Below are 27,320 nucleotides of genomic sequence, written 5' to 3' on the forward strand. Positions count from 1 at the left end.
GCTTCATACTAAATGTAGGCCTATCAAAGAGATTGCTTGATGATCCATTTCCTTTCTGTTTGATGCACTTGTTTCTTGTACAGCTATTACAACATTCCAGAATTACATATGCATAAGCAAGAAGTGATCAAAGTGGACCCCCAATTATATATGCATAAGCAAGAGGTAATCAAAGGGCACTATGTGAAATATTTGGCCATTGAGCTTTTGAATTTGTGCATTTCATGTGCCATGGTTAATAAAGAAGTCTTATCGTTTGCATTTCAAAGTAAATCAACTTGAAAACAATACAACTTCTTGAAAAAACAACACACAAATTCTACTTTTAGAGAAGATTCTGTGCTCATTTAATAACAAGAGATAGACCACAACCAAAAGCCTAGTTCAAGTGACTTGACCATATAGATAGTAAGATATTCATGCAGCCCCTCCCACCTCCTCACCCTGCCCTCCCTTCTCCTCCCTCACATACACACATACACGCCCCTCAATTTCCACATATATAAACCTTTCATAAAGCTTACTGTGGCAAAATTTCCTACAGCTTAGTCATGTCTGGATATCACCCTTGACATTTATCTATACAAAGAAAGATTGGCCTTTTCTTATCCAAAGACCCTTTCCAAAAGGTACAAGGCTGATGACCAATCTTGAAAGAATGAATAAAATTTTATAGCATTATACTAGATTTACAAGAAGATAATTACATGATTGCACATTTTGACTTGGGGTCCGGTTTTGAAGAATAGTGATTTTTTTTCGGGCCCTACAAAACAAAACCCAAAAAAAAAGGTCAAACCATCAGAAGAAATGTAATGTTTCCCATAGCACGTTTGATTAGTCCCTTACGATGATCTCTGTGATCGGTTCCTTTGATTTCATGATCTTGTGACAATTCCAAGAATGCTAAACATTCCAAAATGGATACATATAACCACAAGAATCCAGGCATAAAAGATGTTAATGGCATAGTGTCATGTATCAAACAAGCACCAGATTTTTAATTGACTTGCACAACGATTCAATGCATCAAGGTATACATATGCATCTAAATGTGACAAACATGTTCATGGGCACAAAGCATGCCTGCATATATTTACACATCGGCAGACTGTACAGGAATGTTTTTGTAATAGAACTTTTCTGGTTCTATCTACAGAGGAAAAGTACGTTATATAATCACCGTGCAACAATGTCTCTAGCATAGGGAGCTTCAGCAACCAGATCTCAGTAGAACAGTACAGTAGTTGTTTTGGGCAAATATACCAGTTCATTAAATTGTCCATTTCTAAACTTCAACATTTCTGACCAGTTTGACCTCAGGACAAGATGTCAGGTGTTTGCTAGCAATAGCAAATCAAACTGCTCCTGTTGCTGGATCAGAGATGAACAAGCACAAGATGACAAACTGCTACTCTAGGACAAAATCTTGTGGGTATAAAAATTCTGGCGAGTTCAATGCCTACAGACTGAATTCTAATATTTAATCCAATGTGCTTTTAAAAACATCACAGCACTGAACAAGCTACAACTGCCAATAAATGAAGAAGCTACAACTGTGTTCAATGAATGCCAACATAGTGAAGCGAGAAAATTTGCATTGGGTTTGTAACTCATAACAATTAACACGATTACTCTGGTACAGCAACAATCCTTAAGAAATTTCTAGTTATTGTTATAAGAACATTCATTAAGTATGGTAACTGCCAACTTGCAATAAAGCACCAATAACTCACAAACCAAAAAAAAACAATCTTGCCTCTTGCAGAAAAGTGAAGTATAATAATATTATAAACCAAGTCTTTTAGACCACAAGTCAACTTACAGTGACTAGCCTACTTCCATCTGGTCTAGCAACCACCCCACCGCCATGTGCCTGTTTACGGGGGGAAGGTGTAGGTGCAGGCCGTGTTTGCTGCTGCTGTTCAAACTCCTGATGCTGAAGCGACATAGCTAGCTCCAGGTCCATACTGCAAATACACAGCACAATTCATTAAAAAATAAACCCATTGAACCTGCCAGAAATTTAGTAAAGCATCCACTTCAGTTATATTCAACTATGGCCTCAGAATATGATACAAAATAAATAAAGAACAAGTATTCATACTTGTTAACATTAGAATCTTGAGCTCCACCCTGATTGACTTGATGAGACGAAAGGTAGCCCTGCACATTAGAGGACATGAAAGACTGTTTGCCAAGACATTCACTTCAAGAACCACATGCAAAGATAAGAAAGTAATAATAATATTCATAATCTGATGATACAGCAACTTCAAAAATTTACCGCTGTAGCAGCTATTGCATCCTCCTCATTCCATAATCCACTACTTTGGTCAGCAGAGAATGGTGTAAACACCCCAGTTACAAATACAGTATCTCCATGAACCTGTAAAGACCACAGATGACATTTACCTTGGGTAGCAACTGAGTGCCAATTTTGGAAGGCGGAGGAGCCATCAACTGAGGATTATTTGCATCTATTCTAAGTTGGTGGAAAACAAGTTATCTTCTCATGTGAGTCGTGACTAATCAATCAATGTGAGGTAGCTTGAAATTTCCAATGGTTATTCATAGAAGTCAGCCTACTTATGTTGCACCTAAACTTTTGAGGCAAAGCCGACCCTGCACGACCACTTTTGAGTCTTTTGAAGAAAGCCTTTCTCAGCTTGTCAACAAGTGCAGAGAGATCCAACCTGCGCATGGCACAAGCCATACAAGCATAAACAAAGAAACAAAGAGGGATAAACGTCAGGCTCACCTCCCAGCTATAGAACCAATATAAGCCCTCCCCTAAGCCCTAGACCAAAAGCACAAGACCCATCTCACCAATCCACATGATCTTGATGAGCAGATGAGACTACCAACAGGCTAAGATGTGACACAAATGAGACATTTTATATGACTCATTAACAACTTGGGCCTTCCTAGTGCGCTTACATCTAGTGACCTGATGGACAATGGCCAACGCTGTGGGTGCCCATCCAAATGTCCAAGGATGTTAAACTTCCTCCCTTAGCAATGATTGTTGTCCTCAAGTATATCCTGGAGGATGAAGTCAATCAGTGACTCTAAAGGGAGTGAACTCCCACGTAGCCTTCTTCTCCAAGTGGTGCTTCCACTTGACTAAGTACTTAGGATAACCTGTTTGGCTAGACGCTTTGTCACGTAATCAAGGAGCCATTCTAATTCAAGTGGAACATAATGAGCAATGCCCTCCATACACAAGATTTCCTCGATCAGGGATAATACACTCACCTTATCCCAAGCATTGTCCAAACAACTTACATGCAGTAAAATATGAATTCAAACTTAGAGATGAATCCATTTGGTAAGATATATTTATTCCTTATTGATAATTTGGTGTGATCATATGTCAATCCCTTGTACTATACCCCCATGCCTTCTTAGAGATCTAAAGGATATCACTGTTGGCTAGCATAAAATGCAGCTGTGAGGTTGTTCTTCTTACCCTAACCAAAGTCAACATCTCTACATATCATGCGAAAAGTCAACTCAGATTACATTTTCACTTCCCAAAATCATGAGGTGATTGGTGATTTTGGTTCAAAACTACGTGCGATGTATCATGGAGCCGTGTTTTTTTAATGCTTCACTTAGCATTTGGCTTTGACATTAAATAAATGTGCACACATGACATGCACGTGATATGTAAGTGGGTGTCAAAGGCAAAAGTTGCAATAAATTATATAGGTTAAGTACTAGGTGGTGCTTGGTGTTACTTTTGGCCTATAGTATTTAATTAGCCATTATATAACAAGATTGAAATCGAGAACTAGACATTAATTAATTAATTAATGTTTATTCAAGGAATAATTAATACCCATGATCACTTGGGGAACAAAATAGCCTAGCTAATTTAATTGTGGGAGACAAAATTCCTCAACAAGTTTCAGCAATTACAGCCTTTGGAAGTGCTAAATTCAAGAGATTGCTCTGCGTAAGTTAGTGCAGCAATACACAAGCCGCTCTAGCTATCCTGTGCTAAGATGATTGCAAATCTTCATGTGAATGAGAGAATAGGCACTCCAATTTCTCTCACAAGCACCTAAACAGCAATCCTGAGCAAGGACTCTCATGGCGAAGGGTTGAAGAGTCTTAGCCCATATCCAAAATTTTGCCACCAAAAGAGAGGCTTCACAAGTGACTCTCTCCTCCCAGAAGTTGGAGAAGCAAAAGTCACATGCCCTCTCTAATCTGCATAGCATTCTAGCTCCTCAAGCACTACATTGTGGTCATCCACGGGGACCACACCAATCAGATATGTAAGCTGATCTAAACGGAGCTCTCTATCATCCATGATCCCCGGTAATTGGTAGGCTGAATGTACCAATGTTGCAAAACCATGGATGGGCTTATGCATCCATACCTATCTCTTCTCCGTTATCTCTAGAGCATGTGCACATTGTGTCTCTGTGGTCACCATACAAGCACATGCATTCAACAATGCCACTCTAAAGAAGTGAACGAGAATGCCCCTGGCGGACCCCTCATAATCACTCATACACAACACTCTATAAAAGGGAGACATAACAATGACAATAGCATGGACTTTCTGCCAAAACTGCTCATTGAGACACAAGCATTGCATGGCTTTGGCCTACTCTATCTCATGTTTATCCCACTCATTCCATAAAGTAGACACCGGTGTTTGGCGCAAGGTGAACCGCACCTCATAAAGACCCTCGAGCAATAACCACATGTAAGCAAACCAAGTTGAAGAAGGCTTTTTTAACTAAAGTGTGCTATACTCGCAATACATCGCAAGCACCTTTACCTTTACCGTGAAGGTGACAACTGATGTAGCTTTGCGGACCACCCTCTTCGCCCACTTGAGCTTCCTGATGTCCTCCACGAGCAAGTCCAAACAATGACTTGCACATGGAGTCCACGTAATTGTGGGAAACTCGGCCTCAAGCAAACGGTCCATGTGTCATAAATAGAATGCATTGTCACTAACAACTTACACCATCTTTTAAGGGGCCCAACTTCAATCACAAATTACAATACTTGGAGAGAGAAAGAGAGAGTTGAGCCTCGAAAGATTCAAGAATCGAGAGAGAGAGAGAGAGAGAGAGAGAGAGAGAGAGAGAGAGGCTTCATGAATCATGATCATTAGATTATAATTTATAATACAAAACTTAAAATTATGAAGAAAACAAATTTCAAAAGACAATGTGTATACCTCAATGATAGCTCACTGAATGTGGCGATAGATGAATGCGTCCATTGTTTTTCTTTCCCTCTTGCCAGTGTCTACACCCCGCAAAAAATAAGTGCCGAGTGGACGTGAGACGTGTATATTGATGATGCTCGTTTATGATCACTCCATCCGCAAGTGAGAATGAAGCAACCATATTTTGTCCACACTACCCAAATAGGATCAAGGGCTCTATCTATTCTCTCCTCTTCATCAATCTTTTTCATCCTCGTGTCATTATATATAACACCGGTCCTTTCTTCACAAGGACCTAGTGCCCACATTGGCAATGGCTTTTACCATCTTCTTCCACTGCTCTTGCTTTAGGATACTGAAGGTGAGATTGCCCTTAATCACTATGCATGCAATTTCAATGTCCACAAGTTGTTTTGTTTCACTAAGAAAGGCAATTGATCCACGTATATGACCAATAATTTAAAAGAGAGAGAGAGAGAGAGAGGATTGCCTCTCTAGTGTTGCATGAGCCTCCACTCTGACTTTTGCCAGAGCAAGATGTGGATATCAAGCCGGCATTGCCGATGGTAGAGGACTCGTCTACGTCAATTGAAGATACACCCACATTTGATGCTTCCTCATGAGTAGGCATAGGTGTTGGTCCCGATACGCCACTTCCTCCTCCTCTAGTGGATCCCCTTCTCCTCTTGGCAAAAATCTCGTCCCTGATATTTTGAGGGATTTTCTTGCATGGAGCAACTTGCCCCCCATCTTGGAAAGATGTGGAAGAAGGCAGGTCGCACCACTTATGGAGCACTTTCCACAATACTTACACGTCCAATGGTGAGAGTTGGGTCTTCTTTATGTCCCTCTCCACATGGATGGCATGCAAATTGAAGGTCTCATGCTTCTAACGGATTGTGATGTCAATGGAAGGCGGAGACTTCAAGCTTGAAAGTTGAAAGTTTGGGACCCGGGTGGGGGAGAGTAGAGTGAGATTGAAAGTTAAAGAGAGAGGGCTTAAGATAGGCTTAATAGATAGATAGCCTACTTGAAGAGAGAGAGAGAGGCTTGAGAATGCTTGTTGATTTAGTGAAGGATGGAGGGAAGGAGTACCTTTTATCACCTAGAGAAGAGTGTGGAAAAAGAGAGGAATCCAAGGTGGAAGAGAAATAAGAGTCTAGAAGAAGAGAGACCTAAGCGCATCCCAAGGCCCAAGTCAAACAATCAAACATAGGCGAGCTGGAGCATGGAAGGGGGCTGGGGTATGGAATGTCACATCCAAGGCATAGGAAGACTCCGAAGTGCCATGCATGCAACTAGTAGACCAAAAACATGCAGTTGGAGACGTTGTGCAGACGCAAGAATGCGCCCAGATGCAGCAACCAAAACATGCTAGTTTTAATGTATGAATTCGTACGGTACAGACCTATCCGTACTACGTACGAGGGCAACTATGCTTGTACTCTTGGCCTTACAAAACAAAGCCTAGAGGTTGTACAACATATACATCCTCTTCCAAATCTCCATTCAAAAATGTTGTCTTTGTATCCAATTGATGTACATTCCAACTAGAATGTGTAGTCATAGCAATCATACATCTACTAATAGTCATCTTGGATGTAGGAGCAAATATCTCCTCATCGTCAGTGCCCTTTTTCTAAGCATATCCCTTTATAACCAACCTTGCCTTGTCCCTATCAATAGACCCATCAAATTTTCTTTTCAGCATGTAAACCCAACGCATACCAATGGCCTTTTTACCAAAAGGCAAGCCAACAAAACTCCAAGTGTTATTCTACTCAATAAAGCGGATCTCATCACTCATGGCTTGCATCCAATGCACATTTTGTCATGCATCCTCAAAAGTTGTAGGCTTATCTTCATCCAAAAGAGTACTAGCAAAAGAATACGCTTCCTCACTATCAATAAGATGGTATGTATCGACAAAATGTGCCCCTCCTGCATTTCTAGTACCAGATGGTGTACATTGAGACAAAGGAACATCTATATGACTCTCTTTAAGAGTCTATAACAGCCATCTAAGGACTGTTTTGGTTGTATGTATAGCATCCCTTTCTTGCACAACTGCATCATCCACTACCCTGAGAGAAACTAGATCAACTAAAGACTGATTTTGGGCAAGTGGAGCAAGTTCACCATGTTGTAATGGTTGACTTTCTGCATCAAAATCCCGGGGGGTTCACTATATATGTTGTATGGTATCACATGAGTGTAAGGGAGGGGGGTTTTTGGAAGGGGACACTTAAGTGTATACTTTAGAGATAGACCCCTCTTAATTTCCTATATTGAACTTAAATTTAAGGAGGGGATAGAGGGAAAAAAAAAGGGGGGGGTGTGATGCATTTGATCATCTCTCTCCATAGATTGGTTTCTCCATGGCATACAAGAGACCTCGACAAGTAAGGTAGAAACCCTAAACCCTCACATAGTAGGGTTATTGAATTAATCATAGTGTGGGAGGGGGGAAGTTGGCACTCTCCCATGGTTTTGGTAGAGAGATTCAACTCTCCTTCTTCCAAAGAGAGCTTGGTGTCCGCTTGGTGTAGTCACTTTAAGTATAAAGGGGTTCGATTCCCCTACTCTCTCTCCTCATGTGGTAAGGGGGCACCAGCACTCAAAAACATTGTGACACATACTTCGATGGTATTCAAGTGCCACTACATAAATCACTTTGTGATATGACCATTTTGATACTTTTAATTGCTTAGGATAATTCCCACTTTTAAAAAGAAAGTTAGCATATGTTCTATAAAGACTTACATTTAAGAAAGGGGATACATAAAAAGTCATACATGTATATATCTTATAAGCTTAAATAGGGGGATGTATTAGTCTTACAAGCTTCATGAATAGGGGTTTTCTTAGAAGTCCTTGCACGTAGGTGACATGTCTTCTTTACTATGAGTGAACCCCCCGTGATCAAAATCAACCCTTGAACCAATAACATATGGAAGGAGACCCTCAAATACATCCAAAGAGTTTGGTGTAGCTAGCATTTCAAATTCAATACGCATATGTGCTGAATTTTCAGAGAATATGACATCTCTACTCACAAAAACCTTGAGAGTGGAAGGGCTATACACCCTATACCCTTTGATTTCCATGCTATAGCCGAAAAAAATGCATTTTACTGCCTTGTCATCGAACTTTCCATGAAGCTCTTTGGGTATACCTACATATGCAACACAATCAAAAACACAAAAGTATTCCACGTCAGGCTTCTTGCCCTACCATGCCTCATATGGCGTAATGGTCTTCAACGCTTTTGTAGAAGCACGATTCAAAACATGATTTGCATACATAAGGCCTTCCATCCAAAATCTATGAGCCAGCCCTTTGCTCTTCAACATGCATCTAGTCATTTCCATAAAGAGTATGCTTCTTGCGTTTCCACCACTCCATTCTGTTGCGGAGTCATCCTCATTGTAGACTCTTGTGCAATGCCATAGTCTAGCAAATAAGCCTCAAAGGCTTTAGACATGTTCTCTCCCCCTCTACCTATGCGAAGAGTATACACTTTCAAACCGGTTTCAATTTCCAATTTGGCAACCAAATGTCTGAAGTACATTAATACATCTAATTTGGCCTTCAAACCATACAGCCAAGTGTAGCTAGAGTAGTCATCAATAAATGTGATAAAATAAAGATGAACCCCAAGAGCACCAATCCACATGGAACCACATACATCACTATGTATAAGCTATAATTTCCGGACAGCATGCGCTACACCATCCTTCTTAAAGGAAAACCTATGCATTTTGCCAAGAATACAACCCTCACAAGCATGGGGAGGTAGAGTATCCAAAGTAGGCAAAGCATCAACCATCTAACACCTCTGAAGTATCATGAGACTGTCAAAACTCATGTGCCCATGTAGAGCATGTCATAGCTCCGCATTCTACATGGTGGGAGTAAGTGTACTGACTGTCGAAGCATGATGAGATCTCTTCTCATGAGTATCCAACAAAAACAAACCTTTGTACAAACAAAAACAAACCTTTGTACAAAGTACCTAACAAACAAAGAGCTTGATTATACATAACAAACAAAGAGCATAATTAAGCTCTCTACCTCTGACAATGCATTTGTCATCTTCAAAGATGACCTGAAAGCCTTGCATATAAAAAATTCAACCTAAAAGAAGGTTTTTGGAAATCCCAAGCACAAATAATACATCCATAAGCTGAAAATCTGACCCATCTGTAGAGCAGTGATCGCAATTGTACCAATGCCACAAACATCACAGCTAGAACTATTCACAAGAGGAAACTCACTTTCCCACACGGGTTGATTGCATGGATATGAACAAACACTTCTGAGAAGTGATGTGTCAGGATGCCCCACTATGCTACATTTCAATAGCATTAAATGCTAAATCGGCCATAAAGGTGTCATAACTACTAGTGAAAAATGCATAATCCTCCTCAACCAAGTTGATTGTAGCATCATCATCCAAAGACCACCTGACCATAGTTGTCAAGTATAAAAGGTACGATACAATACAGTACAATAAAATACAGTATTAAATGGTACCTTATGATTTTATAAGGTATGGTATGATATACTATAGAAAAAAAAATTAACTTGATTTTTTTAAACTATAAATCATTACATGATAGAACACATGTTTAAAGTGAAAATAGCCATTTCATTACAAAATAAGATAAATACATGAGGGCCCCTCATGGTCGCATGCATTGTGCGTAACATGCCATACAACTAGAATCTAGTACATACATGAATGATGAATCATAGTGAAATCTGAATATACTAATAGTAGATACAAAAAAGAAAAACCTATGAATCTATGATGAGGCATCACTATCATCATCATCAGAGCCATCTGAGTGCTCATCAAGAGAATATGAAGATGACTCCTCGGCATCAAATGATGAGACACTCTCATACTCATCCTCATTGATAAGGTTACCATCATTATTAAATGATGGCTCCCTAGGTGCCAACTACATAGGCAAGGGGGGAATGTCATCATGAGGCACACGATGGAAGCTACTAGAGCCCCACCTTGCATATGTCTGCAAGCCACTCAAACCACCCCTTCTCGATGTCGGAGGGCATTGAATGACCATGCCCTTGCTGCCACCTACTCGAACTCCTCGCCCACGAGCACACGAACTGCGAGTGTTACGAGATTCTGCTACTATAAGCTCTCTATATAACTCCGCAAAGATCATCTCCTCCTCGTCCACCTCCTGATGTACACTGGAAAGAGTGTCACCCGTCAAAATGTATCAACATTTACCCACACGATGCACATAAGATTGTATATAGTAAAGTCTAAATTGTAAAGTACAAACTTTAAAGTTTAAAACAACAAATTTTAAATTTTATGGTTAAGTCTTTACCTACTTTGGACTACCCATATTCATCATAGCCCTCATCATGCATATGCTAGTGCAACAATAAACTAGCCGCTCTAACTGTTATGTGCTAAGCCAATTGCGAATCTTCGTGTGAATGAGAGAATAAGCACTCCAGTTTCTCTCACATACACTTGAAGAGCAATCCTAAGGACTCTCATGGCTAAGGGCTAAAGCGTTTCCAATGTATATCCAAAGTTTTGCCACCAAAATAGAGGCTTCACAAGTGACTCTCTCCTCCAATAAGTGGAAGAAGCAAAAGCCATATGCTCTCTCTAATCTGCATAGCATTCTAGCTCCTCGAGCACTGCATACCGGAACCACACGAGTCAAATATGTAAGCCGATCCGAATGGAGCTCTCTATCATTCATGACCCTAGACAACTTATAGGCCGGATATACCAATGCTGCAAAACCATGGATGGACTTATGCATCCATACCCATCTCTTCTTTGCTATCTCTAGAGCATGTGCATTTTGTGTCTCTATGATCACCATGCAAGCATGTGCCTCCATCAATGCCATTCTAAAGAAGCAAATGAGAAGGCCCAAGGTGGACCCCTCCCAATCACTCAAAAATAACACCCTATAAAAGGGAGTTATGGCAATGACAATAGCACCAATTTTCCACCAAAACTTCTCATTGAGAAACAAGCACTATATAGCTTTGGTCTCCTTTGTCTCATGCTCATCCCACTCATTCCATTAAGTGGACACTATTTTGTAGCACAAGGTGAACCGCACCTCATAAAGGCGCTTGAGCAACAACCACATGTCAACGAGCCAAGTTGAAGAAAGCTTTTTTAACTCAAGTGTGCTATACTCACAATACATTGCAAACACCTTTACCTTTACCTTTACCGTGAAAAAAGGTGACAATTGATATAGTTTTGTGGACCATCCTTTTCACCCACTTGAGCTTTCCTAATGTTCTCCATGAGCAAGTCCAAACAATAGCTTACATATGGAGTCCACACAATTATGGGAAACTTGGCCTCAAGCAAACGGCCCATACACCAACAATTCAATGCATTATCGGTTACAACTTGCACCACATTCGAGGGGCCCACCTACAACCACAAATTACCATACTTACACACACACACACGCGCAGAGGAGTTAAGCCTCGAAAGATTTAACTTTCAAGAATCAAAAGAGATAGAGGCTTGAGTGGAAGAGAAAATTGAGATAGATATTAGAGAAAATAGAGAGAGAGAGAGTTATGAATAATGAAAGAAAGTGAAACAAGTTTAAAAGGCAATGTATGCCTCAATGATAGCTTGCCAAATGTAGCAATAGACAAATGCGCATATCGTTTTCCTCTCTCTCTTGCTAGAGTCTACGATCCCCAAAAAGTAAGTTCCAAGTAGACATGAGACGAGCATGTTGATGATACCCCATTACTTATAATCACTCCATTCATCGGTGAGAATGAAGCAAAAATATTTTATCCATGCAAGCCAAATTGGATCAAGGGCTCTATCAATCCTCTACTTCTCTTCATCAATCTTTTTTGTCCTCATGTCACTATATATGAGACAGATCCATCCTTCACATGGACCCACATTGGCAATGGCTTTTACCTGTTAGCCTGCTCTATTATCATTCTCAGTCTGTCATCTCCTGGTTGTGAGCTCCTGTCAGAGTCTGGCAGGAGACAGAGGAGCTCTGTCAGCTTGGTAGCTGCTGTTTTTGTCTGCATTCCTTTTCCGGGAGTCACACAGCCCAAACTGGGCCTTTTGGTGTGCAGTCGGCCCAGATTTTTGGGCAGGTCAGCCAGATCTGGCCAAGTCGGCCAGATTTGGCAGGTCGGCCAGATCTGGCAGGTCGGCCGATCTGGCCAAGTTGGCCAGATTTGGCAGGTCGGCCAGTTTTCTGGCCTGGGGCTATATATAGCAGCCCCCCAGTCATTCTCAGCATTCTCTTCTGCAGGTTCAGCACACTCTCCGTCCTCTCCCACTCCGGCATTGGTGCTGCCATTGCTTTCAGTCTGTTCTAGTGCCCTCACTGACGCTCCGGGCTGCGTGCAGGGACTGATCAGTCCATTTCAGTGTATTCAGCATTCATTTCAAACAGTGCAGATTTTCTTCCTTCATTCCCTGCTTTCTCTCTCCCCTCCTTTGTGTTCGTGTTCTTCTTCCGTTGCGCACTCTCACATGGTATCATCGCCTGACTGAGAGCACGGAGGACATAACTAAGTGGAGAGATACCTCACTTCTGCTGCTGTCATCCCATCTTCAACTGCCCAGGCGGCCCCTCTAGGTGGCCCTTCTTCCTGCATTTGCTGCAGACGACTTCTTCCGAGGCTGCCACGTCAACCAGTGACCCTTCTTCCTTGCGTTTTCCATCAGGCTGTCCCTCCTTCTGCTGGGCGACACATCATCAGGCTGCGTTTTGCAGATCTGATGGTCGCTACCACTCCTGGCGGCACATCTCCTGCTGGCGACCTATTTTCAGGTTGCGTCTTGGTGCTGGCGGCTTCTTTTCTGGTGATCGTCATCAGTTAGCTTTGCGTTTTGCAGATCCAGGTGTTTGTAGGCTATCACAGCCTACGTCTTGGTGGTTGGTGGCCATGGTGCTGGTCATACTTCGGCTTTGGCACAGTTTTCTTTGGTTTTTTGGTATTTTGCAGATTGGAAGATGTCTTACCAGTTTTCAGGCTTTGTTTTCAGGCTTTGACGACTCAGAGGATGAGCTCCTTTCTCATCATTCCTCTGAGCGGAGGCGGGATTATCAGGAGTTTCAACGTCGAGAGGAGCCTCCTCACACTCGTCCCTCTTCAGTCCATGCATCTCAGAGGGTTCCATCTACCGTGAAGGTATCTTCCGTGAAGACTGCTTCAGATGTGCGGATGCCTTTGTTGATTCCCTCTATTCAGGTGCCGATTCTCCCTTCCTTTCCGAAGGAAGATAAGTTGGATGGTTCCAACTACTCCCTCTGGTCGTGCAAGGTGGCATGCATCCTCGATACATTCGACCTTTGGGAGCTTGTTTCTTTGCCCATCGACCGTCCCCCCGTGGATTCGTCCGATGGCACCTCTATGGACCATGCAGCCTTGTGGGATAGGCTCAACTCTCGAGCCCGTTCCTTTCTTTTTATGAGTCTACATGATTCCGTTCTTGTACATGTTCACAGGTTACAGACCGCGGCGGAAGTGTGGAAGAAGCTTGCGTCTTTGTATCAGCACAAGACGTTTGCCCACAAGATTTCCTTGGAGAAGAAGTTGCGGATGCTCAGTCTTGATGATTCTTCTTCCATGAAGGAGCACATCACGAAGATGGAGGACATGCGAGGCGAGTTAGCCTCTCTTGGTCGTATGATATCGTCTGAGAATATGGCGATGATTCTGTTGACTCAGCTGCCATCACCCCGTTATGATGTCTTCTATACCAGCCTCACCACCTCGAGGACCCGTGAGATACTCCTATGGGAGGAACTTTCCCCGCTTGTCTTGGAGCATGACGAGCGACTTAAAGAGGTGGGTGCCAGTGGCTCCACCAAGGCTTTTACAGCAGGAACAGGCGGCGGCAAGAAGAAGAAACAAAAGAAGGAGAAGGCCAAGGACAAGAAGGAGGAGGACAAGAAGGATGCGAAGGAGAAGAAGCCCAAATGTCCCCACTGTGGGAAGGGCCCTCATCCCGAGTAGAAGTGTTGGCAGAAGTATCCCCATTTGAAGCCCAAGGAGAAGGACTCGAAGGCGGCCCCAACCACGACAGAGTCTGCGTTTGTGCATGTCTTTGTTGAGGAGGATACAACCCTAGCTTCTACCACTCTGGAGAAACCTTGGCTCGTGGACAGTGGAGCATCTTCACATATGACCTTCCGACAGGATTGGCTTCAGGATCTTCGTTCCCGAGGGGGTACTGTCACCATTGGTGACAATTCTACAGTTCCTGTTCGAGGCGTGGGGACTCTACCTATGTTTTCTGACAGGCGGTCTTCCTCCGCCAAAGTTCTCTATGTCCCTGATTTGGGTTTTAACCTATTGTCTGTGCATAGCCTTACTCAGCTAGGTACCCAAGTCATTTTTACCCAGGATGCAGTCACAGTGGAGGATGCTTCTATAGGTGCTGCTCTTTGGACAGGTACACAGGAGGGTGGGCTTTATACGCTCACAGCCTTGGCTGCGAGGACTTTCCATGAGCTTGGGCTGCTTTGGCATGCTCGGTATGGTCATTTGAATCTCAATTCCCTTCAGCGGGCTTCTCGGCGGAAGATGGTGGAGGGACTTCCAGATTTCCCTCCTCTTCACACTTTGTGCCCTAGCTGCTTGAGGGGCAAGCAGCATAGGCAGCCTCACCCTCAGGTTGCTTCTAGGAGGGCTACTTCTCCGCTTGAGTTGGTTCACACCGACCTTTGCGGACCTATGGGCACGGCCTCCCTTGGGAAGGCCAGGTATTTGATGCTGATTGTGGACGACTTTAGTCGTTATGTGTGGCCTTATTTCTTGGAGTACAAGAGCCAGGCGTACTCCCGTTTCTGCGAGTGACAGGTGTTTGTGGAGACCCAAACAACTTCCAAAGTTCGTGGCGTTCGAGCTGATCACCGTGACGAGTTCACTTCTCATCTTTTCTCTCAGTTTTGCAGGGATCATGGTATTCGGGTGGAGTATTCCCATCCGAACACACCATCCGAGAATGGTGTGGTGGAGCGTGCAAATCGGACCATGGTGGAGATGGCCCGATCTATGCTGGAGCATAGGAGTCTTCCTCATTTCCTTTGGGGTGAGGCGGTGGCTACAGCGGTGCATATTCGCAACCGCTCTCCGACTTCGGCTTTACAGGACATGATTCCTTATGAGGCTTTCTTTGGGAAGAAGCCTTCCGTGTCCCATTTTCGCATCTTTGGGTGCGATGCTTTTGTCCATGTGGACAAGAAGAAGAGGAAGACGAAGTTAGACTCTAAGTCGAGAAAGCTTATCTTCGTGGGTTATAGCACGACCACAAAGGGATATCGGCTCTACGACCCGACGACACAGAAGGTTGAGGTGAGCAGGGATGTGATCTTTGATGAGGCTTCGGCCTCTAAGGATCCGATTGATGGTTCTATTACAGGTGCTTCTTCGACATCGACGGACCCCCCCCCCCCCCCCACCTTCTCTTCCTTCCAGGATACCCCTTAGCACCCACCCATTCCTCCTCCTGCGGCTTCCCTTTCCCCTTTGGTGGATGTGACTCCTTCTTCTACGAGTTCTTCCACCCCTTCAGCCTCCCCTCAGGAGTCTTCTCGGGATACACAGCCTTCTTCAGGTGCAGAGGATCTATCTTCATTTGGTGAGGGGGAGTCCCTCTCCGATATGGGTGCATTGCAGGTTCCGGAGACTACTCGGTCTCCCTCGCAGCAGCAAGAGTCTCTTACGATTCCCTTATGGTATCGCCGGCTCATGCAGGATTCAGGTGTTACTCACTTTCCTGCTTCTTCTACAGGTCCACGTCGATCAGCCCGATTACAAGCCCAACAGGATAGTTCACTGTGTGTGAACTATGCTCTTATGTCTCAGATTCTTCAGGATTCCGAGCCTTCCACTGTGGAGGAGGCTCTTGCACAGGATATTTGGAGACAGGCTATGCAGGCCGAGCTCGCTTCCATCGAGCGAAACCATACTTGGGAGCTTGTACCGCGTCCCGAAAAACGGAAGGTGATAGGTGTGAAATGGGTCTTTAAGACCAAGTATCTTGCAGATGGCTCCTTGGACAAGCATAAGGCTAGGCTTGTTGCCAAGGGTTTTGCACAGCGCGCAGGATTGGACTACTTCGAGAATTTTGCGCCTACCGCTCGGATGTCCACCATTCGAGTTATTTTGGCTCTTGCAGCTCACCACCGTTGGCCTGTTTATCAGATGGACGTCAAGTCATCTTTTCTGAATGGCGTCCTTGAGGAGGAGATTTATGTTTCACAGCCTCCTGGTTTTCTTGTGCAGGGGAAGGAGGATCATGTCTACAGGCTGCGGAAGGCTCTTTATGGCCTGAAGCAGGCTCCTCGTGCTTGGTACCAACGGATTGACCGCTTCTTTCTACAGAGTGGCTTTCAGCGCTCCGCTCATGATCCCAACCTCTACTTACGGGTTGTGGATTCTCTTTGTGTTTTCCTTATTTTGTATGTCGATGATCTTATCATTACAGGGAGCGACACTCAGCAGGTGGAGCATACTCGGTCCATTCTTCAGCAGGAGTTTGACATGATGCACAGGGCATCTTTATCTCGCAGCACAGGTACATCTCCGAGCTTCTTTCGGAGTTTGGTATGGTCGCGTGTCGGCCTATTTCTTGCCCCGTGGACCCTGAGTCCAAGCTTTTGGCAGATGGAGTTCCCCTTACAGATGCCACTCGTTACAAGTGCCTTGTAGGCTCGCTCATCTGGCTGCTTCACACACGGCTAGATATCTCTTTTGTGATGGCTTTGTTGTCTTCTTTTATGAAGACTCCTACACAGGATCACTGGCAGGCAGCCTTGCGTGTTCTTCGATATTTACAAGGGACTCGATCCTTTGGGATCATGTATGGAGATGGGATCACCCTCTCCGGATGGAGTGATTCTGATTGGGCAGGTGATGTGGATTCGAGACGATCCACTACAGGTTATGCTTTCACCCTTGGATCCGGTGCCATCTCTTGGAGCAGCAAGAAGCAGCCTACTGTGGCACTTTCTTCTACAGAGGCTGAGTATCGGGCCCTATGTTCGACTGCTATGGAGGCAGTTTGGCTCCGTCGCTTACTGGAGGAGATTGGCTTTTCCCAGACCGGACCTACGGAGCTGCGCGTGGACAACCAGAGTGCTCTTGCTCTGGCGAAGAACCCGGTGTTTCATGCTCGCACGAAGCATATTGAGGTTCAGTATCACTATGTTCGAGAGCGGATCGTGGATTCGGAGCTGGTGGTGGTCTATTGTCCTACGGCGGCCAATGCGGTTGATCTCTTCATGAAGCCTTTGCCTCAGGCTTCTTTGCTTCATCACATGCGGTTCTTAGGTCTTCAGACCCTCCCAGTTCTGAGAGGGGGTGTTAGCCTGCTCTATTATCATTCTCAGTCTGTCATCTCCTGGTTGTGAGCTCCTGTCAAAGTCTGGCAGGAGACGGAGGAGCTCTGTCAGCTTGGTAGCTGCTGTTTTTGTCTGCATTCCTTTTCCGGGAGTCACACAGTCCAAACTGGGCCTTTTGGAGTGCAGTCGGCCCAGATTTTTGGGCAGGTCGGCCAGATCTGGCCAAGTTGGCCAGATTTGGCAGGTCGGCCAGTTTTCTGGCCTGGGGCTATATATAGCAGCCCCCCAGTCATTCTCAGCATTCTCTTCTGCAGGTTCAGCACACTCTCCGTCCTCCCCCACTCCGGCATTGGTGCTGCCATTGATTTCAGTCTGTTCTGGTGCCCTCACTGACGCTCCAGGCTGCGTGCAGGGACTGATCAGTCCATTTCAGTGTATTCAGCATTCATTTCAGTCAGTGCAGATTTTCTTCCTTCATTCCGTGCTTTCTCTCTCCCCTCCTCTGTGTCCGTGTTCTTCTTCCGTTGCGCACTCTCACATTACCATCTTCTTCCATCGCTCTTACTTTAGGACATTCAATGCAAGATTGTACTCAATCACCATGTGTACAATTTCAACATCTACAAATCGTTTCCTTTCTCTAAGAAAGGCAACCAATCCACGCACATAACCAAGAGAGAGAAAGAAAGATATATTAACATCTAGATAAAGGCCAATGTGGCCTATGAGACAAAATCCAGAGTGCATCCATGTCTAATGTCATCTCATTAGTAAGGTAAAGATAACATTACAAATAAGTGGGTGGCCTATAAAACAATGCTGAAAATAACTATACGATGGGACTATACTAGGGTTGAACCATGTGTAGTATTGTTCCATTGATAGAAAAGAAAAGGAAAGGAAAGGAGAACTAGATCTGATAGAACCATGTACAAAAGTGTGGTGGAGACTATGGATTGTAGCTGATCTCAAGATTTGCACACAATCTCAGCTATGATGCGGTCCCTAGCTACTTTACTGATATGCCTTGCCCTGATGTTCCCACACACCTTGCCCTGAAGAGTGCCTCCATGACTATGGGTATTGCCCCTAGCTCTGCTCTGACAATGGGATGTGGGGTGGAGGGCTTACTCCTAATCATATGTGCTATCATCATGATCAAAGGCCTTTCCATGCTATCCAAACCATCATGATAATCCCTCTCTACTCCAATCTGATCAGTGAGTGGGCTAAGACACATGTGGTACAAGCTGCAACCCCATACCTCTGCTCCATATAGTAATGTAGGTGTGGCTAGGGTGTCAAACAACCAAAGTTTGGTGCGAGGCTCTTGGAACTATATGTGAGCACATTGACTCTCGAGTGCCCCTAGTGTTGCGTATCCACGTGCCAGAGGTGCCTTTGATGCCCCTCTCAATGAAAAACGTGGGCCAGAGAAGGTGACTCCCAAATAGACATATTCCCTCGCATGCTCCAATATGTCTCCCCCAAATGTGAACTAGTACATAGATCTAGTCACCCATGCTGCTGAAGTATTGAAAACCATGGTTTGGTCTTCCCAAGGTTCACAGTGAGATCTTTATCTCTACAAAAGATGTACAAAGCATCTAGATGGCACTGCAATCCCTCCGGTGAATCTGAAATGAGAACAATATCATCTGCATACAGTAGTATCAATATCAGCACCCCTGCCAGGCTGGCTCTAGCTCCTCCTCCTCGGTCTATATAATCAGACACTTCATCTATGTATAGACCAAACAATGTGGGTGAAAGTGGACATCCTTGTTTCATTCCTATGGTATTGTCAATCCTCTCTGATAGCCCCCCAAGTGCCCGTACATGACCTATCACTGTCTCATATAATGCATAGACACCCCATCGTATACCCTCTAGTACTCCAATGTCTTGCAATCTCTACATGATGCGTGTACGAGGCACTGTATCAAAAGCTTTGTGAAATTCTACAAAGCAACAATAGATCCTCTAGTCTCAGGCTCGACCCTCCTCAATAATGGCTCTAAGTGTGAGAATATGGTCCAGCGTGGTATATCCTCGTCTGAAACCTGCCTATCCTTGTGTTCTCGTGCCTTGCATTTCAGCCCACTCACTGAGATCATGCTCCAATATAGATCCATATATCTTGGCCAAAGTATGACCGATCATGATAGTCCTGTAGTTGCTAGGAATCAGGGGATCACCACTTTTAAATAGCGGAATGATAGTGTTGTCTAACCAACTCATAGGAAAACCTTCACATACTGCTCTATTGAACATATGTGCTAATATGGTTGCTAATATGTCACAAGCATGTGAGAAATGTTCTGTTACTAATCCATCCTCATCCTGTGCCCTCCTATTTTGTAATCTATAAATTGCATCCCTAACCATTTTCCATGTGAAGAAAGACCACTGTGTTGGTCTACAAGCTTGTGGGGGCTGCATAGGTGGCTGTCCTGGCACGTCATACAGCTGTCTCCCATAGTCAAGCTAAGCATCTGCTGATGTAATCTGTATGGGGGACTGTCTTTCATGAAACATCTTCCATGCACTCTTGCTATCCCGTCCCAAAAATAGATGATATATCTCTATTTCTGCTTTTGCTAAGTAGTCTCGTTTCTTCTTCCGCACAAGGTGTTTGAAGAACGCCTTTGCTTGGCGATGAGTCTGAGTGCCTAGCTCCACTTCTCTCTGTAAGCGAGCTCGAGTGACTCTACACTCATCATCATACCAGCTATTTTGGGGAGTAGTAGATCGTGTGAATCTACATCAAGGCAAAGTGTGTAGGAATGCATACATGGCTGATCCATGTGTGGCCTCTGCTAAATACCTTGTACATTCTTCCAACGATCTACTCAACTCCAATGTATGTAAACTGGTCTGCAGAGAAACACTGTAGATGTGTGAGGTGTCTTCTGTAAAGTAGTATTTGGGATGTTTAGAAAGGCAAGGTGTTTCATGTTTCATATGTACACAAGAGAGCATGAATGTCAAAATAGCATGATCTATTGCTATGCCAATTGGTCTCTTAGATATCTTAAAGTTTTGGATGTCTGGTATCAATGCTGGTGAGCCCATAGTACTTGCCCCTCCTTTGTGATTCCAACATGTCAAATTGTCAGATCCTGGCCATTGTGGCAGACCATTAAAGATGGCTAGTCTATGTGCACTTCCCAAAGTCAATAGGTGTGTCCCATAGGTACTCGCTTCTTTATCCTGGGCTCTCCTACATAGGCCTATTTCATCTATGTCGATCTCTTTGAACATGGCATCATCATGCATATAAAAGTCACTCTGTCTATCTCTACTGCCTGCATTGAAATCTCCTATTAATAATGTCCCCAAAGCTAGCATATCTCATGATATCCTCATAAAGTACATCAAAGGGGGATCCATCTCGTGTGGCATAGGTACAATTTGCAAGAGGAAAGTAGCATATTGTGATGAATATATCTCGTGGTCTTCCTGCATGTATCCTAATCCATAAATATCATGCATCACCATCTCTTTTCATTACTTGCACTATCCCTTTGAGGTCTTCCCGATATAGTACGGCCACACCTCCAAAACCCTAGTGCTTCCTGGTTTTCTAGCTACTGGACGAAATGCACTTTTCCACCTGTATCCCTGCATGTTTGGTAGTCGGCTACCTTTACATTGGTGTGTTTCTGTATACATTGCTATATCTATGTTTCGGAAGCTATCTTCAAAGTAACCAGCATCCAAGCGTAGGGCTCCATTACAATTCCATATTGACATCCGAAGTGTCTCATAGACCTCGTACCGTCATGAAGTCCTTTTGTCAGTGATGATGACTCATCCATCCCTATAAACAGCCGCCTTTCCCTCTTTGCGAGCCTCCAATACCTTGGGAATGTGTTCTTTGCGATGCGCTATCTGTACTGGGTTAAGGTCCTCATCCAAATAAATCTTCTCACCCTTGAGGGCTCCCCTCTTGGAGAGGAAGGCCTTTTTTTTTCTCTAAGTCTCCAAAGCGAAGAATTAGAGCCTTGGACTTAGAGTCCTCTTTCCCCACTCTCTAAGCACTGACGATAGGTACATCTGAAGCCCCAATTTGTCAGTAAGTGTCTTTGCATCTTCCTGTGGACTGCTCTTCTCCTCCCATCCTACTACCTGTACATATAAAACCCTAGCCCATCTCCTAGCCTCTTCTTCCAAGGTAGCGTTCATTACTTCAGTCTTGTTCACTGATGTTCCCTTATTCTTTTTTACTACCTCAATCCATGGGCTGGCTTCTTCTATCTGCTTCTGTGTTGTCTTTGCCACTTCTGCCCATGAGTGAACCTCCCTTTCACATGCCTTCAAAGCCTCTTTCTCTTTTTGTAGTTCTTCTTGCACATTTATTTCTTTTTTCTTAAATGTATTCAATTCTTCCCCCAGTTCTAAGATTTCGGATTTAATAGGCATCTACCACTTTCAGCATTTCATTTTTCAGAGTGTGCATTTGAGACAGCATTTGTGCCTGTAAGTCATTCTTAATCTTTATCTGCATGTCTTGCATTTCTACCCTCTGATTTGCTATCAATTTGGCTTTGACCTGCTCTCGTATTTCTTTCTCCAATTCTTGTCTCATAATTCGTAGTTCAGAGCCAATCATGAGATGAATTTCTTCGTATTTCTTTTCATTAATGGTGCGTGAAGTCTTTCCATGCCTGTCAGATGCTGGGGAGACGGTACAATCACAAACCCTATGGCCATACGTCTTGTACTGTGTGTTCTTAGAAGGGGTGTTAAATTGCTTCCATGGACGGTTGTGTTAGTCATTGATCAAATTCGTCTCCCAAATATTCATTTTCCATGGTTTGATACTTGCATTTGTCTACATTATCCATCTCTCACACTGTGTGAAAAGCCACTCAGCTTGTACTTTGTACTATCAAATCAGAGCAAGCTCTGTGATTCTTGCAAATTTCCAGATTTTCCCTAACCCCTCACTAAACTTTTGCAAGCCCAGTAATCTTTTACGAGCCCAAATGCCTTCACACTATTTTCAGTCACAACAGAGATACAAATTGCAACACTACATACTCCAAGGCATAATCAAAATCAAAGTCAATGTATCATTGCCTAGTCCACATTGGCCACGATTGCATTCCCTACTCACGATTGCATTCATTCAGACCAGTGTGCGAGAGGGACCTGCTCACTTCTCTGATCACAACTACTCAGAACTGAGTGAGAGAGACTTGCTCACGGTTGCATTCCATCACGCCAGGTACATCACCTTACGTACCGGACGTAGATGTGGAGCCCCCATCACCAATGGTAGAGGCCTCACCTGCACCAGTTGAAGATACGCCCACATTCGATGCTTTCTCATAAGTACACATAGGAGTTGGTGCCGATACACCACTTCCTCCTCTAGTGGATCCTCCTCTCATCTTGGCGAGAATCTCATCAGCGATGCTTTGAGGGAATTCAATTTGACCGCACGAATTCATACGGAATGCCATATCATATGGTACAATCAGTAGTGTACGATGTACGAAGGCAACTATGCTTCAGACCAAGCGGTTGATGTTTCATGGACAACCAAACCAAAGTCCTTTTTCTCCTTTGCTAACCTTTTTCAGCATTCGTCTATGTAATGATCAAGCTTCTTGTAGTATGGCATTTACCCTTATTTTTCCCTTTGTCCAAGTCCTGGAAAACCTTGCCAAATGGCTGTCACACATTAGTCTTGGGCTGATTTTTCACTTGTTTCTTACCTTTGCCTTTGTTGTTATACCTAGAAAGCATAGCTACATCATCTGATCTCATAGCCATGTTCTTTTGAGTCTATTCATTCTGCAAACAAGAGGCCAATTAACTCCACCAATGTGAGGAGTTGTTGTATCCCCCTCAATGACAAATTCAATGAAGTATGAAAATCAAGATAAGACTCTAAAAGAGAGTTAAGTGTAATGTTAACAATCTCTTCATCAAATATCACCTCATCAAAATTCAATAGCCACTCTCTCAAATCCTGAATGTAGATAAGGTTATCCATCATGCCATCACCCTCATCCATGTGTGCATTTGCCAATTCCCTTCTCAAGTAAGAGATTCTAGTCTCATTTCTAGCTGCAAACATCTCTTTATTGATATACCATGCTCCCTTCAATGTCTTACAGGACTTGAATATGAGGTATTATTGCTCTCTTGACTGATAGAGCAACTAAAAACAAGGCATGTGCATCTTTGGAGTCCCATTTCCTTTATCCTTTTATAGGAGGTATGTGGGCAACATGAGGGCAGCTTGTTATCCTCTAGCCCCTAGTTCAAGCATTTGAGGAGCAGAACCCCCCTGTTCTAGCTGAATCACCAGTCACAAAATCCCAAAAACCCATAGCAACCAGCAAATTAGGCACCATGAAGCTCCACAAGATGTAATTGGTGACATCCAATTTGTCCTCGAGTAAGGACACCCCAAAATGTTGCGATCATTGTAACCATGTTCAACCATTGCTACAATAAAATACACAAACTATTTAATGCTGTAAATCCCCAAATTTGCACAAATTTTTGTGCCCCATCTATATCAATCAACAAATAAATATTGTACCTACACATGTTTGCTAGCTTGGGTTACGGGAAACGTAAAAACCCCAAATTTCCTCACAAAAGTTTTGAGAAATTGAAAAAATTTATGCTTACAACCTTACAATTCAATTAAATGTTGCCCAGGATATGGATTTACTACAACCAACAACTTCACTACACCTCGCGTGCCAAACCCAAAGATCACAAAAGCCCCAAATTTCTCGAAAAAGTTTCACGAAATTTCAAAAATTAAGCGAGTCGGTCTAACTCTAATGCCAACTATCAGCAGTGTGGAGAGAGAGAGAGAGAGAGAGAGAGAGAGAGAGAGAGAGAGAGAGAGAGAGAGTGTGTGTGTGTGTGTGTGGACACAAGACAATGAGCAAGAGCGGATAGCAATTCCACACTCTAAAGAGGCAAGCATTAGAATAATAAAATGAAAATACACTAAGTCTTAATTCAGTTAGACCTATCCCTAACTCTATTGGAGTTAAACTAACTCTAGAAGTAGTGACACAACTTATTTACTTTAGTTGTGTCCACACCACACACTAAAATATTGGGCAAACCCATAATTGACCAATTCTAATAGGCAACATTAAAGAACTAAAATCTACTTTCTCTTCTACTAATTTTCCTCCTTTCTTTCCCAAACTAATAATCCCAAGTGCAAGGGCTGAACCTTTTTCTCTTTCTTCGAGATCTCGGCATTTGAACACTTTAACACTTTCATCACGGAGAAAGTGAATTTCAAACAATTTTGTCACAAGTGCTATGGAATTTGGGATGAATACAAGACTGAGTTATAAAGACGATATCTAACAATGATTGGAACATTTGCCCCTTGGTTTGAAGGTCCAATTTGCAGCTGGTTTGCAGCTCTGTAATTAGGGTTTGCAAGCTGACCCATTGTGCAAGTCGTTTGTGAGTGCCCTAGATCGAATTGGGTCAAAAGCCCCTGAAAATTCCTAGCATGGAGTCAACATCAGCAGCTGCTGAGATCAATTGTACTTACTACTCCATAAAGGACAACTCTCCATCAAATTTAAAGAATGTCAAAAGGAGCATCAAGCTTTGGGGCCAATCGATGTCTTTGCACTGAGTAGGAGCACTCTAGCTTCCATTTTGTGAGCATTTAATTTGTTGAATTTACTATTAAAGCTATAACTAATATTTGCAAATTAAGGATTAATGGCTCTTTGAGCTATCAAAGGCCAATTTCATAGGTGCTCTCATGAAAGCACAAACTAAAAAAGAGATGCAAGAACAACTACATGCCTGCATAGCTGAAAAAGATAAGTTCATCTTAGAGCCTCTCAAAGCTATAGGGGAGTCAAAAGCTTGCAAAGAAATGTAAGCAACACAAAAGGATGGATAAAGCACAGCCATACCAACCTGAAATGCAATAAGAGCTAGCAGAACTTAAGGCACACATAGTGAAGGAAAAGAAATACTACGAAGAGGCAACAAAGCAAATAAAGGCAAGAGTTTAGATGAGAATGCAAGATGGATTATCTCAGACTCACTCAAGGGTCTACAGCAGCACCTTGATGCACTAGACAATTTTTGTCATGATAAAAACCACCCAATGTATCAAAGGAGAACCAAAGTGATGGTGTTTGATACAAACGGACACTCATGTGACTAAACCAGAGCATCAATTTGCCTCTAGTGCTAGACTAACACAAGGATTTGTGGCCTTCGGTGCATTTGAACCAAAGTGATGGTGTTTGATACAAACAGACACTCATGTGACTAGACCAAAGCATCAATTTGCCTCCAATGGTTGTCTAACACAAGGATTTGTGCCCTTTGGTGCATTTGAATGCCAATGTACACGCAAAGTTTCACGAACCCTGAACTAAGCTATGGTTATTTGATACACTAATCACATTGATACTTCTCTAAGGTGTTGACATTTGGGGACCCACCCTCTATCACACTAGGAAAGATCCGATAGTGGGACATAATGAATTGGAAAGCAACTACTATGATGGCTGTCCGCATATGAAGTGAATGTTATTGATCATGATAGCTGAAACGATTCACCGAAAACCATAACTCCTCACAAGATCATCAAAGCATAGCTAGGTGCAATGCAAGCAATCACAAAGGCCGTCTCCCAAGCTATGACCTTCCATAGATTGTGGGATCTCTCGCACCTCGCACCAAAGGTATCCACATCTGGCACTTACATCCTCCAAATAGTTTGCCTATGGAAGGCAACGTCGATTGCTAGTAATGCCAAGATGCACATGCGGCTGAGCTTACATGTGATCATGATAGATGCTCCACCACCTTTCAACTACGACCTTGATTTCCCCCACCTTCCACTCTGCCACTCAGAGTAAAGCAAAGTTCTTAGGATGCACACTAATAAACATCACCTACGAGATTATCAACAGATCCAAGCCATCATATGCCAACACTATTGGACATTCTCAAAAAGCCTCACCTCAAGAAATTCCATCACAGATATACTGAAGATCCTCCATATGGTACCCTATGCTAAATATCTTAAATAATAGCAGAGACAAGACCTCTTGTACACATATTTGAGCTTACTTTCTTCTTTATTTGTAGTATCCATGATGACATGCCATGGATTAATTGTTTTATCCATAACGGCATGCACAAACAATACCTGACAGAGCTAAGAAATTAGTCCAGATGTTACCCCCACACCATCTCATTAATGATTTACTTAAACTTCACCAAGATTTTTAATTAAAATGAACTCTAGTTGTAGTACATTTAGATCTTGACATGGCTACCATTGCACCAGGAGTGAAGGATTTGACACAAAGGCATGCAATAGACAAGTATACAGCTATGTGATACAATAGAATGGCAAAAAGAACAAGCTGCAACGTGAAACTTTCATTAAATTGAAAGTTTGCACCTTAGTGCCAAGCCAACCCCTTGTCATTTAAACAAGTTCATTGTCATTAATCTAGCTCATGGCATTTTGTAATTAATACATTTAGCAAGCCACGGTTTGCCTTTTGCACAGTTCAGCAAAAGGTAACAAAAGCCAATAATGTTATTAGCAAAAAAGAATGGACCAGAGAAACTGTAGAGCAAGTTTGCATAGAGGCAAGTAGAGACAAAGGATGGAAGAGGATCGGCAACCAAAAATGTTTGTGCGTTGTGGTAATAAAGTTTATCAACATGACAAACAACTTATCCATGGAAAGGTGTTACGATAAGAAACAAGAAACAAT

The 27,320-nt window shown here is 43.2% G+C and overlaps 1 protein-coding gene across 1 annotated transcript in view; it reads right to left on the reverse strand.

The window, feature by feature from the left end:
- Positions 1-651: 651 nt before the first annotated feature.
- The window catches only part of LOC148010720 (FAM63A-like protein (DUF544)), a 50,410-nt gene continuing 23,741 nt past the window's right edge, over positions 652-27,320 (reverse strand). The window contains exons 10-13 of the mRNA XM_087671951.1: positions 2,288-2,389; positions 2,108-2,166; positions 1,826-1,970; positions 652-766 (exon numbers count right to left, since the gene is read on the reverse strand). Coding sequence (XP_087528077.1) covers positions 704-766; positions 1,826-1,970; positions 2,108-2,166; positions 2,288-2,389 — 369 coding nt within the window. The 3' untranslated portion in view covers positions 652-703. The remainder of the gene's footprint in view (positions 767-1,825; positions 1,971-2,107; positions 2,167-2,287; positions 2,390-27,320) is intronic.

This window comes from Lygodium microphyllum, chromosome 29, assembly GCF_053477565.2.
Source record: "Lygodium microphyllum isolate KBCC chromosome 29, Lygodium_microphyllum_v1.1.10, whole genome shotgun sequence".
In the NCBI taxonomy this organism is placed as follows: domain Eukaryota; kingdom Viridiplantae; phylum Streptophyta; class Polypodiopsida; order Schizaeales; family Lygodiaceae; genus Lygodium; species Lygodium microphyllum.